The 14,069-nt window shown below is 41.1% G+C and overlaps 1 protein-coding gene and 1 non-coding gene across 5 annotated transcripts in view; both read right to left on the bottom strand.

Annotated features, from left to right (window-relative positions):
* Positions 1–2,173: 2,173 nt before the first annotated feature.
* Positions 2,174–14,069, bottom strand: part of NDUFAF6 (NADH:ubiquinone oxidoreductase complex assembly factor 6) — a 34,560-nt gene continuing 22,664 nt past the window's right edge. For all 4 annotated transcript variants that reach the window (XM_006076258.4, XM_006076257.4, XM_025265052.2 and 1 more), the window contains 4 exons: positions 12,275–12,408; positions 11,308–11,409; positions 7,886–7,942; positions 2,174–3,149 (listed from right to left, as the gene is read on the bottom strand). In XM_006076258.4, the coding sequence (XP_006076320.1) occupies positions 3,021–3,149; positions 7,886–7,942; positions 11,308–11,409; positions 12,275–12,408 (422 nt within the window). In that variant the 3' untranslated portion in view covers positions 2,174–3,020. The remainder of the gene's footprint in view (positions 3,150–7,885; positions 7,943–11,307; positions 11,410–12,274; positions 12,409–14,069) is intronic.
* LOC112579279 lies at positions 10,565–10,699 on the bottom strand. The gene has a single exon (XR_003103774.2). It is a non-coding gene; the product is annotated as a small nucleolar RNA SNORA14 (small nucleolar RNA).

Genomic DNA, 14,069 nt, shown 5'->3' with positions numbered 1-14,069 from the left:
ACATGGAGGCATTTGGTGAAACAGGCAAGATATAAACTCCTGAGGTGGTGATCTTAATTTAAAACATTTCACTAGATCAGGAGATGTAGTCACTTTTTAGTCATGAACTTTCCTAAGAACTCTGAACATTATATTCTTTTCACTTAAGTAAGCTGAAGCCAAAAAATTTAAGATTCTTGCTAGAGGCTGCATCAGTTCTGCCTCCTGCCTTTGTTCCTGCTGCTTCCTCAGCCGGGACCTCCCCACAACACCTGCACCCCCTTCCCAAAGCCTGCCTCCTACCCCAACTTCCTGAAATTCCTCACGTGTCCCCTCCTCTGGGAAACCTTTGACCTCCAAGGTGGTTATGTGTCCCTCCTGTGTGTACCCAGAACCAGCACGTAATATCTATTTCAGTTGCCTATTTACTTCTCTGATCTGTAGTTAAGAATATACGTAGATATACTTTTTAGCCCAATTTGTACCTAAATTTATTCAGTAATACTTATTTCTGGGGAAAAAAAAAGTTGTGCCCTTGAGCTTTAAACTTGGCTGTTTATTTTACAATTTCTAGAATGGTAAAATATATATATATGGGTTGTGAGCTTTGGCACTGAACTAATGTGGGTTTGGCATCCAACTCTAGTTCTAATGGCTGTGTGACCTTGAACTGAGGCAGTTTTATCCTTTGGAAAATAAAGACCTACTTCGCTGTCAAGATTAAAGCACAGGGGCGCAGAGCACATCACCTGTGCAAGTTCGTGCTAAGTGTTAACTGCTGCTTTATTTCTCAGGAGACATTTAACTTTCATCAAAAGGAGAGATTTAACCAAAAGGACAGAAACAATAATGCTAGTTGATTGGGGAACTATTCAATGTATTTTATGATAAGAAACATTACCTACATTGAGATTAACACTTAACATTTGTTATCTGTTGTTCTCCACCTATTCAATATCAAAATGTGTCTTAAATGGTTTGAAAATGTATCTGACTCCTTTAAATGCTCTAATAAAAAACAGATCTGAAAAATAAAAAGCAATGTTGGCACCATCTAGCGGAGTATCTTTAATGCCAGGAAATTAATAGTACAGTAAACATGAATGAATAAGCTATCTCAATCTCTAGGAGACTGGAAACTTCATCCAAATCTCTAAGCATCAAATTTAAAAGGACTTAGAAAGTATTTTGAAATTATTTGCGTAACAGTAAATTGGCTTCTGAGCCAGTAAAAAACCCAGTAATCCAGTTGAGTGTTTAAACCCTTCTTCCACAGGAACTAAGATGCTTAGTGGCCAACTGCTGCCAAGTTTAACCTGAGACCCAAAGACAATGCTTAGTAATAGCCCATCTCTAATGAACTCTTCAACTCTGGACCATTCGGAATTCCAAGACGAAATGTGTCCCATTTCCATGGGTTTTCCTCTTTTAGCTCTCTAAAGCCTCAGGATTAAGTAAGAAGATCTTCTTTCACCATCAGTATAATCCACAAGTACAATAATATAAACAACTGCATTGTATCTTAATTCATTTATACATTTATTAACCTCCACTTGCTCTAAATCAGAAGCCATACTAAGAACTGGGGATCCCAAGAAGAATAAAACAAAGTATTCCTGCTCTTGAGCAGCTCTCAGTGTTGAGTTTTATTTGCAAAAATGTAATATTTTAAGCCATCATTAATTCACAATTGAAGTAGGTACTTACTCATGCTGCTGCTGCTGCTGCTAAGTCGCTTCAGTTGTGTCCAACTCTGTGCGACCCCATAGACGGCAGCCCACCAGGCTCCCCTGTCCCTGGGATTCTCCAGGCAAGAACACTGGAGTGGGTTGCCATTTCCTTCTCCAATGCATGAAAGTGAAAAGTCAAAGTGAAGTCGCTCAGTCGTGTCTGACTCTTCGTGACCCCATGGACTGCAGCCTACCAGGCTCCTCCGTCCATGGGATTTTCCAGGCAAGAGTACTGGAGTGGGGTGCCATCGCCTTCTCCAAGGCACTTATTCATAGCTGAAACCAAAGACTTGAGATGGGACAGAGAAACGGTACAAGGGAGGCGGAGTGGGCAGGAGACAAGAACACTAAAAACACAAGAAAAGGAAACCAGGGTGGAATCCAGTGCTGGGAGCTAGAGACTCATTCAGAATCCAGATCTGCCAACTATGAGTGATGCAAATAATTCTGCTTTTTGCAATTAGTATGTATTTTATAATTAAAACTTTTAATCCCCAAACGTTTCTTGTTTCATTGTTTTGAAGATCAGATGAGAACACTGGTCAAAGTACATGGCACAGAGCTTTTTAACTGGGAAGCTCAACTAGTCCACTAGTTTTTAAAAATGGAGTATCCCCTTAATCAATTTTTAACACAATTTTGTTAATTTACATTAACACACATTTTGTTAAGAAGAGTTTTGTTCATGATGATAATACTCGATGACAGAGAGTGAAGCAAAAAGGTAAACAAAAAAGTAAAAGCCTTCAAGTCAGACCTAAAATTACATTAGGATTGGAGCCCTTGACAGCCAGCCACCCTAAAGAAGTTATTGTATCATCATGGACAAATTTTCACAGGGTGGGAAAGAATAAATGTTAAGAGATATAAAGGCCTCAAACACTGATGATCACTTCACTCTTCGTGATCCCTAAATAAACGCATTTCCCAGCTGTACTGGATGCCTGGGGTCTGGCTGCTCAGCATACAAACCCAGTCCTACTTCAGCCCCTTCCCGGTTCCTCTTCGACAGCGAAAGAGGGAGGGGAGCTGCCACTCCCCTGCCCTCTGGCGGCAGAAGCACGGCCTGCAGCCTCAGTGCAGCTGGGACGGGCTCCGCTCCCCGGAAGGTCTGCGCTGCTGCCCACAAGGGCCGGGCGGGGCAGAATTCTGGCCCCCTGGCCCCACAGCAACTTCTCATCCGTTCTGTGACCTACACACTCCCCCGATAATTTCATTTTCTCCTTAAGTAGATCCTGTTGTGTGTAAACAAGAACCCTAAACTAAGGACACTTCCGTAAAACTAATAAATATCAGTGCCATGACATTATTTTAGTATCTTTTTCTCCATGACTGAATATACAAAGATAATGGGAGCAAAGTATTCTTCCGCTGTAAAGATGGGTGGAATAGATCAAAATCCACTTGTTGAATTTTCTTTAAATAGTCCTCCAGAGCAACCTAGAAAAAGAGAATAATGGTCACCAGATCATATAGATTAAGTTTTTTAAAGAAACAAAAATAAAACCAGCAGGTATTAAGGCTACTTTAGTATTCCTGAGATGGTCTTCTGCATGCTAAGACTGTAAACGAGAATTTTTAAAAGAGAGAAAATAAAGACATCTTCTAAGAAATTTGGAAGTTATGAAGCCAACTGTATCACAGAGCTAGGACTATCAAGCCAATTCAGATCATAATTTATACTGTTCTGGTCAAAATATAAAAAAGAAATGATTTTCCCTATCTTATTACTAGATTCTGTAGAATACAAAACTGCTACTGCTACTGCTAAGTCCCGTCAGTCGTGTCCGACTCTGTACGACCCCATAGACAGCAGCCCACCAGGCTCCCCCATCCCTGGGATTCTCCAGGTGAGAACACTGGAGTGGGTTGCCATTTCCTTCTCCAATGCATGAAGGTGAAAAGTGAAAGTGAAGTCGCTCAGTCGTGTCAGACTCTGAGCGACCCCATGGACTGCAGCCTACCGGGCTCCTCCGTCCATGGGATTTTCAAGGCAAAAGTACTGGAGTGGGGTGCCATCGCCTTCTGCGATACAAAAGGGGTGTTTCAATTAAGGAAAAGGACCACCGCCCCCCAAGCCCAACCCTCCACAGAAATGCACTGTGCCATGAGCGGGAGCCCAAGTTGCTTAAAACAGTATTTTGTGAAAAAGTTCAGAGTCTCCATATTCTTGTTAGAAGAAAATCTGCAACCAGGGAGAACAATCCCAGGTCCCTCAGAGGTCACGCCATGCTCCCCCATCACACAAAACTTGGCAAAGTTTTCTCTGGGATTGGGGGTAGGGGGGCAGGTTGGAAAACACTGCCGATGGGCAGTGCTCTTCATGGTTTTCAATGTTACTAATCTTTAAATTTTTAACATATTGCAATAACTTCTTATTACACAGAGATGCACCTAGGTGGCACTGCACAACGCAAAGCGGCCCCACCGCCCTCTAACCCGCGCGCACAGCGCCCCCTGGAGTTCTGCGGCACAACCTGGGTGTCCACAGCTGGCTGGGGCTCCTCTACAGGACTGGGTTTTCTCCCATACACTATGAATAAGTTTACATATCAATTCAGTCTCTACTTCTGAATCTCTCAACTTATATACACATATCAGGTATGTGCATGAACGCACACAGCTGCAAAAGACCTGGAAACAGTCCAGAAGTTCTTTGACAGAAACAAATAAATAAAATGTTCACATGATGAAATATTAAGCTGCAGTGAAATTAAAATGTATTTAGATAGAATAATATGGATAAATCTTAGCAACATTATATATGTGTGTGTGTGTGTGTAACCTATAAGAAATAAACAGAAAATGATCCATTATTATAAAGCTCAAAAACAAAACTAAGCAACATACTGGTTAGGAATATATAAAATGGGAAAAGCATTTTTAGAATAATAAATACCAAGTCCAGGACAGCTACCTGGAGGAGGAAGGCAGAAGTAAGGGGATGAGATGTGGAAAACATGTGAGCGCAATGCAACAGCAACATTTTAGGTCCTGGATGGAGCAGTGAGTTCATGGGTGTTCATTATGTTATGTTTCACAATACATGCATACATATAGATATATTCATTTGTAGATATCAAATAAAAAACACTTTAAAGAAGAATAAAAGAAAAACCTTTGAAGGTATTTTAGTGGGCTCTCACATGTTCTCTTTGTTTTTGGGGGGAAAAAAGCTCATATTATTCATAATGTTCTGTAACTCATTCTTCGGCTGTGTGAGATCGTCAGTGTGGCATGCAGGCTTATCTAGCTGTGGTGACCGGCTTAGCTGCCCTGCAGCATGTTGAATCTTCCTAGACCGGGGATCAAACCTGCGTGTCCCCTGAACTGGAAGGAGGACTCTCAACCACTGGACTCTACTGTAACCTGCTTTTTTGAATCACTCAATATATTGTGATTAACTTTTCATTTCTAAGAATTTTATTATGTACATTTTAATAGTTTTATAATATCCAATTATAGGAAAAGTTACTGAAATTAAGGTGTAAGCACATAATAAAGAATTATACAGCCATTAAATATTAATAAATATTTTTAATGATGTGGTTAAATGCTTGATAAATAGGACACTACCATATAAAGTGTGATTTTTAAATACACACTGAAATTCATTAAAAAAAAAAGAACAGAGTAAATAGCTTTTATCTCTGGGTCCAGGAACTGTGCTATTTATGGTATGATAGTTATTTTCTTCTAATATTCTTTTTATATTATCCAAATCTCTATTATGAGAATATATTGCTTTTATAATCAGGAGAAGAATTCATTGAAATACAAATGAAACAGACCTCAAAATTAGAGCTCAACTAAGCATTCACAAATCAGGATTTGGTTCAAAGTCTGAGTGAGTTGAGTCACTCAGTCATGTTTGACTCTTTGCGACCCCATGGACTGCAGCCCACCAGGCACCTCTGTCAATGGGATTCTCCAGGCAAGAATACTGGAGTGGGCTGCCATTTCCTTCACCAAGCAAAGTCTGGCTAATGGCAAATAAATTGTTCAAGGTAACAAATTCATTGTGAAATTTTCAAAGATGTTATAATTTCTGAATATAGCTTCTGAAAACCATGGGCTTCTCTGGTAGCTCAGCTGGTAAAGAATCCGCCTGCAACGCAGGAGACCCTAGTTCAATTCCTGGGTTGGAAAGATCTGCTGGAGAAGGGATAGGCTTACCCACTCCAGTATTCTTGGGCTTCCCTTGTGGCTCAGCTGGTAAAGAATCCGCCTGCAAAGCGGGAGACCTGGTTTTGATCCCTGGGTTGGGAAGATCCCCTGGAGAAGGGAAAGGCTACCCACTCCAGTATTCTAGTCTGGAGAATTCCATGGACTGTATTGTCCATGGGGTCGCAAAGAGTCGGACACGACTGAGCGACTTTCACTAGCACTTCACTTTTCTGAAAACCTCATCTATAGACAACAACATATGCTACCCCGGACAAATCATTTTCAAGTCATTTTCAAACAGCAGAACCTTTTCTTTGAAGAAAGTAATTAACAGATGCCCCCCCACACACAGCACATGGGGTGATGCGTGCCCCAGCTGGGATGAGGAGTAGGACAGCAGCAGCTCCCCGGGACTGTCATGCAGTCCCGCCACTTTCTCCTCACACAGTCTGGAAACTGAGAACTGAGCTCCAGCCCCAGGAGTCTCTGATCCATTAGGTCTGCGGCGGACCCCCAAATCTGTATTTCCAATAGAACCCCAGGCAGATACTGCCAGCCCAGGGACCACGCCACCAGCCCAAGAGACTGGTTGTTGGCCTAGCTGCACTTCATGATTTCTGAGGGAACTTGTAAGTGGTACCAGTGCCTAGACCCCACCTCTTAGATACTGTGATTTAGTTGGTTTAGAGTTAAGTCCAATATTATTTTGTTTTAAAAGTTCCCCCAAGTGATTCTGACGGACAACCAGAGTTGAGAACAACCTTTTCTTTCACAAAAGTGAACAAAACAGTATTTAATCTTCTTGGGGCTTATAAGTCAAAACAGGTGATGGTACATCACCAAATGATCAAATAAATAACAATTAAAAATGGTGATTTAGAATGTGTTGACACAGAAAGCGAGGCTTGACATCTCATTTATACCAAAAACACATATATAATTATATGAATATAAAAAGTCCGAAAAGATGAACAGACATTATCTCTGGAAAGGATGGAATTGAGAAAAGATTCCAATTTCTTCTTTTGCCTCTTGTTATATGAACATCTAAAATATTAATGTATTAGTTTCATAATAAGTAAATTCAGTAAAGAAACAAAATGATTTCAAACACTCAGATCTGAGACCTAGGACAAAAGATGTCAAGGAACAGAAGTGCATCTTTGAACATATTTTAGGGAGAAAGGTAGAAGATGTTTGGTACTGCAGAAAATACTTGAGTTTTCCATTTTCAAACATCACAAATCTTTGAACCTTGGTCTACAAAATGAAGTAAACCATACTGAAGAATAATGTATAAGATGATCTAGCTCAGAATGTTTCCCATATTAGGTGCTACTAACCAGAAGTTGTTCTCATTTTTTACTGTATTTTACAACAATGGTTCCTGAACCTGGCTATACATCAGAATCACCTGGGTAATTAAAAAAATAAAAACCATCACAGATCCTCTTAGGAATGTACCCCCCACAACCCCAAGAGTCTGAGTCTTAGTAAGAAGACCCGAGGAATCAGTCTTTTTGAAGAGGCTTTCCAAGATGATCCTAATGCAGCCAGCTCAGCTGCACTTTCAGGAACCAGTGCTACAATATGGTCACCATTGAGAAAAAAATTAATAAGTGCACCATTAGGTCATACTTATATGGCTAGAAGCAGCCTAACACTCCTGTGAGGTGGTTCCTCCTGTGATTCCCATTTTACCTATGAGTAAACTGAGGAACATAATGATTAAGGACCTTGTTCCACAGTAAGTGACAAAGCAAATTCAAACCCATGTGGTCTGGCTGCGGTCAGCACTAATGACAATTCCACTCACCTGCCTCTGGGGACACAGGCGTGACCTTCACCAAGCACAGAATGTTAACTAACAAAACCTACCCTAAGGGACGAAAACAAAAACAAATACTACAGACTAAAGAACTGTACTGGAAACCTTATTAAAAAAAAAAAAAAAAGGCTATACACATCTGCTTTAATAATTAAACAACTTATTCTGTTAATCTACTTACAGTCTGAAGAAAAGCAGGAAATGCTTTCACAGGAACACTTCTGTGGAAGGACCTAGCCTAAAAAGGGAAAACAAAAGAAAACTGGTTTGAAAGACAAGTATTTCTGGAAATTAACCCTCTCCCTCTGAAAGTGCACACAAAGCAACACCAGCAGTTTCAAACAGCATCGCTAGGGCCTTTCTTGAAAACAAGAAAACAGTTATCTCCTGCTGGTTGAGATTAACTTGCCAAACCTAAAGAAATCAGGAAAAGGTACTATATTAAGAATTCTATTCTTCTTTAAAAAAAAATTATTTATTTTATTTGACTCTTCCAGGTTTTAATTGTGGCATGCAGCATTTTCAGTTGCAGCACATGGGATCTAGTTCCCTGACTAGGGACCAAACCCAGGCCCCTTGCATTGGGAACATGTAGTTTTAGTCGCTGGACCACCAGGCAAGTCCCAAGAATTCTACTCCTTCTGACATTTGGTTTTGGCATTTCCAGCTGCCACCACTTTGACCACCATTGCCCCCCGCCACACACAAAGGAACCCTGGATACAGAAGGCCACCTGTAAATGACGTGTGGATTTTCAACTGCGTGGAAGGCTGGCACCCTAAGCCCTGTGGTTGTGCAAGGGTCGACTGTATTTGCACATCAGTCCCAGCACCTCCCCAGCATGGATGTCAGCCTCTCTCGCCTAGATGACTATAAGACCCTCCCAGCCACGCTTCCTGCGTCTGTGTTCCCCTACCGTTAATTCATGTCACACAATTAGCCAAATTAATGTCATAAAGTCATTGTTTAACTTAACTCCCTGATAGATCATGTCTCAACTACTCATCTTAGAATTCAAAGGCCTCCGCATCTTGAATCTAATCTTACCTATCCAACCCATCTCCCTAATGCCCTGGACTACAAAGCCTCGACCCACCCGGAGTAACGCCCACCCTCCACCCTCCCCAAGCCCACTTCTGTCTACAGGCCTTTGTTTACATCGTCAGAAACTGCTTCTACTCCCTGACTCACTTCTCAACCCACTGTACTCCAGTTTTACTCCATCTACTAAAACTGCTCTCTTCGAGATCATTCACAATTTACTGATCAGCATATCCCTCTTTTCTCTTCAATCTCTCTGAGGAATGCAGGACTTTAGTATTTCCCGTTCTTGGAATCTGCTCCTCCCTTAGGTTTCCAACACGCTGACTTCGAGTTCTCCTTCCTACCTGAGAACTGGAGGTGGGTTCAAGGTTCAGCCTTTGGCCTTCTTGTCTAAATATACACTCTCTTTGGACAACAGCGTATCCACACCTGGAGCTTTAACCCTAAGCCTTCCACCTGAATGACTCCCCAGGCTGTATCTCCAGTTCTGACCTCCTCTTATAGTCGTCATCCTGCAATCTGCATTTTGGCCCACTTCCTTAGATGCCCTCGAATCCCCTTAAATTCAGTGATGCCCAGAAGACTACTGATCAGCAGCCAGCACACCACTGCTTTCCTACTGCAGTCTCTGGCACCAGCACAATCTATATTTGAACTTCATGAAACCTTCCCCTTCCTGCTCCCTGACCCTGCTACAATCCAATCAGTTATCAAGTCTAGTCGCTTCTTCCTCTGTTATGTGTGTGCTCGGTGCTGTGCTCAGTCGCTGCAGTCGTGTCCAGCTCTTTGCGACTCCATGGACTGTACCCACCAGGCTCCTCTGTCCACAGGATTTTTCAGGCAAGAATACCAGAGTGGGTTGCCATGCCCTCCTCTAGGGGATTTCCCCAGCCAGGGATCGAATCCGCATCTCCTGCATCACAGATGAATTCTTTACTGCTGAGCCACTGGGGAAGCTCATTATATTTATATATGTATGTATATACATTCATATACATACATGTAAAATATCTACCCTCCCTAAATCAGACACTCTTTATTTTTTAATGACTTATTAGGGCTGAATTAGTTGGTAAGTATTAAATTACTTGGTAAGTATTAAACCTAGAGAGCATATTAAAAAGCAGAGACATTACTTTGCCAACAAAGATCCATATAATCAAAGTTGTGGTTTTTCCAGTAGTCATGTACGGATGTGAGAATTGGACCAAGACAGAGAATTGATGCTTTTGAACTGTGGTGTTGGAGAAGACTCTTGAGAGTCCCTTGGACTGCAAGGAGATCAAACGAGTCAATCCTAAAGGAAATTAACCCTGAATATTCACTTGAAGAACTGATGCTGAAGCTGAAACACCAATACTTTGGCCATCTGACGCAAAGAACTGACTATTGGAAAAGACCCTGAAGCTGGGAAAGATTGAAGACGAGAGAAGGGGATGTCAGAGGATGAGATAGTTGGATGGCATCACCGACTCAATGGACATGAGTCTGAGCAATCCCCAGGAGATAATGAAGGACAGGGAAGCCTGGCGTGCTGCAGTCCACAGGGTTGCAGAGTTGGATGCGACTGAGCAACTGAACAACCACAAAGTATTAAATATGAGAATCACGTCTTTGTACTTTCTGGGCTTTAATAACTTCAGTGGAAATTTTAATTTCAGAAACTATTTTAACTGAGCAAACTAGATAAGTTACAAAAATACTTGCTCCAACAAATTTGCTCTTACATTGTATACTGAGAATGAGTATACCTGCAAGATTCAAAGACCACCATGGTTTCAGTGACACAATTTCCCCCTTACAAATCTCTCTCAGGAGATGTCGCAGGTACGAAATAAGACTGAGCCACAGGAGAGGCACAGCCCTTTGGACTCCCCTGCAATTCCTATGGCATTCACTCATATCCTGGAAGCAATCAGGCTGAAGCTACCAAGAGGGTTTAAGAATGCAATAAATCAGATACTCTTTCAAATGTGGCAATAGGAAATGATTTACTAGAGATGATTATTAAGAGCATGCAGGATGGAAGCCAAATTACAGCCCGGTGAACAGGGTCACAGTGGTGAGGGCCTTGAAGTAAAAATACACATAGAACATGTATTCAAAAAAGGTTAACTGGGAGGATAAAGTAAGAGACAGAAGGGTCCCACGGGCTGCTCACTAAAAACAGTATCAACAAACTAGAAGATAAACGGGGCAAGCTGTCAGAGAGGCCAGCTGAAAACACCAGCTGGGAACTGCTAAGGATGTAAAGTTCTGGAAGGGCAGAAGAGGAGAGGCATCAGCCTTGACCAGGCAGGAAGACACACTCTCCCCTGAGAGACAGAGAAACAGTGAGCAGACAGGTCCCAGGGGAGCCTCACTGAGGAAGCTGAGGAGGAGAAAGGGGGATTCTTAAAGAGTGGAAAAAGTTTACAATAGTCCCTGAGATACATCTGCTGGGATTTCACTGAGCAATGGATACACACTGTTAAACAGAAAACACTACAACCAAGCCTCAGGAGTAGCCACAGCTAGAAACGAGTTTCCTAAACGATTCGGCTAAAGGAGGCTACTCACGTGCTTTAGATGCAAGTGTGCCTGGCTGGCCACGTCATACACCACGTCTCGCACATTTCTATCTTGACTCTTCCGTAGAAAATCCTCTTGTGAAACACCGTGCTACGTAGGAAAATGCGCATTACGTTAGGAATCAAAGAGCACACTTAAAACTAACTCAGCTCAAGACAACAGGTGATAGAACAATATGTACACTAAAATGCTCTTTTGGTTTTTAAAATACAGCTATATGCACACACAAACACACTGTCTCTCCTAGAAGAACATGCAACAAGATGCTAAGTAGCAACAGTAGTACCTGGAACAAAATAAACAAACGGATAAGAAATTTAAAAGAACAAACAATAATGAACCTCATCCAGAAAACAAAGGTAATTTTTCTCATACACAGTAATTTTTCTTAAGGATTACTTCCTCCTTTAAAATAAAAGAACAGGCTAAGGTGAACACTAGGAATAATTATGAAATTGCTTTGAAGGGAATGAGGCTACACCAAGTGAGGTTCTCTGGACCTTCTTACGCACAGCTCCACCACGACCTAAAATGCCTGACTGATAAAACTCTGACTTGGTAACTCTGGAGCAAAAATGCAATAAGCATGTGTTTCAAAGAAGTTACTGCTGCTAAGTTGCTTCAGTTGTGTCCGACTCTGTGCAACCCCATAGACAGCAGCCCACCAGGCTCCCCCGTCCCTAGGATTCTCCAGGCAAGAACACTGGAGTGGGTTGCCATTTCCTTCTCCAATGCATGAAAGTGAAAAGGGAAAGGGAAGTCGCTCAGTCGTGTCTGACTCTTTGCGACCCCATGGACTGCTGCCTACCAGGCTCCTCTGCCCATGGGATTTTCCAGGCAAGAGTACTGGAGTGGGTTGCCATTGCCTTCTCTAGAACAGACTAAAGAACAAGAAGAGAATGTCCCTCCCCATATTCTTAAGGTAAATAATTAGGAGTCCAAGTAACGGCCTTACCAGCATACAGATATCCATGGGAAGGAACACCCTTCTTCTGCTCCCGTGATAGGGGGTGGCTCTCAAGCAAGTGACGATGCCTTGTGCTTTTCCGATGTGACTGGCGGCATGGTCTGCATGAAGATCCTTTATGCCTGTGATTTCAGAAATCTAACAATTAGGCCGCTCTTTTCTCTTCAAATGCTAACAAGTGAATACAAGCAGCATAGGGAAATCACCTTAACATGTAAAAGGTGTTTATCCTGTGTTTCATATCTGAAAAACAGGATTTATGTGAGCAAAACTGGGCACAAAGACAAGCTGATCATTTACCAGTAACAGGTTTCTGAACGTCAACTTTTAAATAGAAGGTTTCCTCAGACGACAGCATACCAAGAGCACATTTGGAATTTTAATCAGCTCTTGTGGAAAACACTGCAAGTCTTGCATTTCTTCTCCTCAGTGAAATTTCCATATGACCTCATTTTAAGTATATGCGTAACAAACTTTCTGCTCTTTGCTCCCTCCTTTCACTGCGTTGGCAAACATGTCACTGAATGGGCAGGCAGAACAGGCCTGGGAAAATGGGTAAGGACTTGTATTATTCTTTTAGGCTGACATAAAGACATATTGTTTTCTTCAAATGGATGGTATTGTCCTTGCCCCAAATAATTCCATTACAATCCTCATGACAATAAGCCCTCACCAACTTAGAATAGAGTCAAAGGAGCAAAAATATCTAAACTCCATAGTTTGGGGTTTGGGGTTTTTTTAAGAAAAATCTCATAAAAACTTACAGAGTTTTATTTCTTCAACCTTTGTCTTAAACATGGGAAAGTATTATTGACAAAGAAGAAAGGAGTCAGGTCATAGGGCTTCCAAACAGTAAGGGTTGCATAAAAAAGTAAAATCATCTGCAATTACCAGATTATTAATTATAGCATGAGGCAGCTAAAGTACTTTTATGAGAATCTGGGTATTTTCATTAGTCTGCATTCCATTCCAAAGAAAGGTATATATTTATTATATTTCCAATCTACCTTGAAAGAAACAGAAAAGCTAGTCCTTTATAGTTGGTGCAAAGAAAAATTTTAACGTTAAACTGGTTAGACTGTCAAATTGTATGTTAACAGTATGGAGGTTCCTTAAAAAACTAATAACAGAGTTACCATATGATCCAGCAAGTTTATGCCTGGGCATATATCCAGAAAAGATAAAAACTCTCATTTGAAAAGATATATGCACCCCAATATTCATAGCAACACTATTACAATAGCCAAGACATAGAAACAACCTAACTGTCCATCAGCAGATGAACAGAATAAGAAAATGTGGTGCATACACACAATGGAATACGACTCAGCCATAAAAGAAGAATGAAACACTGCCATTTGCAGCAACATGGATGGACTAGGGATTATCATACTGAGTAAAGTAAATCAGACAAAGACAAATATTATATAATTCCACTTATATGTGGAATCTAAAAAATAATACAAATGAACTTATTTACAAAACAGAAACAGACTTACAGACTTAGAAAACAAACTGGCGGTTACCAAAGGGGAAGGAGTGGGAGGGGCAAAGTAGGAGCGTGGGACTGCCAGATGCTCATCATTATATAGTATAAACAAGGGTTTAGCACAGGGAACTATATTCAGATCTTATAACTACAACGAAAAAGAATCTGGAAAAAAAAGTATATATATAACTGAATCACCTTCCTATATACCTGAAATTAACATAATGTAGATCAACTATACTTCAATTATAAAAAAGTATTTTCTTTAAGAAAGAGAAGTATAAAATAGAAAAA

This window comes from Bubalus bubalis, chromosome 15 (assembly GCF_019923935.1).
Source record: "Bubalus bubalis isolate 160015118507 breed Murrah chromosome 15, NDDB_SH_1, whole genome shotgun sequence".
NCBI classification, from domain to species: domain Eukaryota; kingdom Metazoa; phylum Chordata; class Mammalia; order Artiodactyla; family Bovidae; genus Bubalus; species Bubalus bubalis.
Note: the sequence above shows the minus strand (reverse complement) of the source record. Positions and strands in the feature narration are given on the sequence as shown.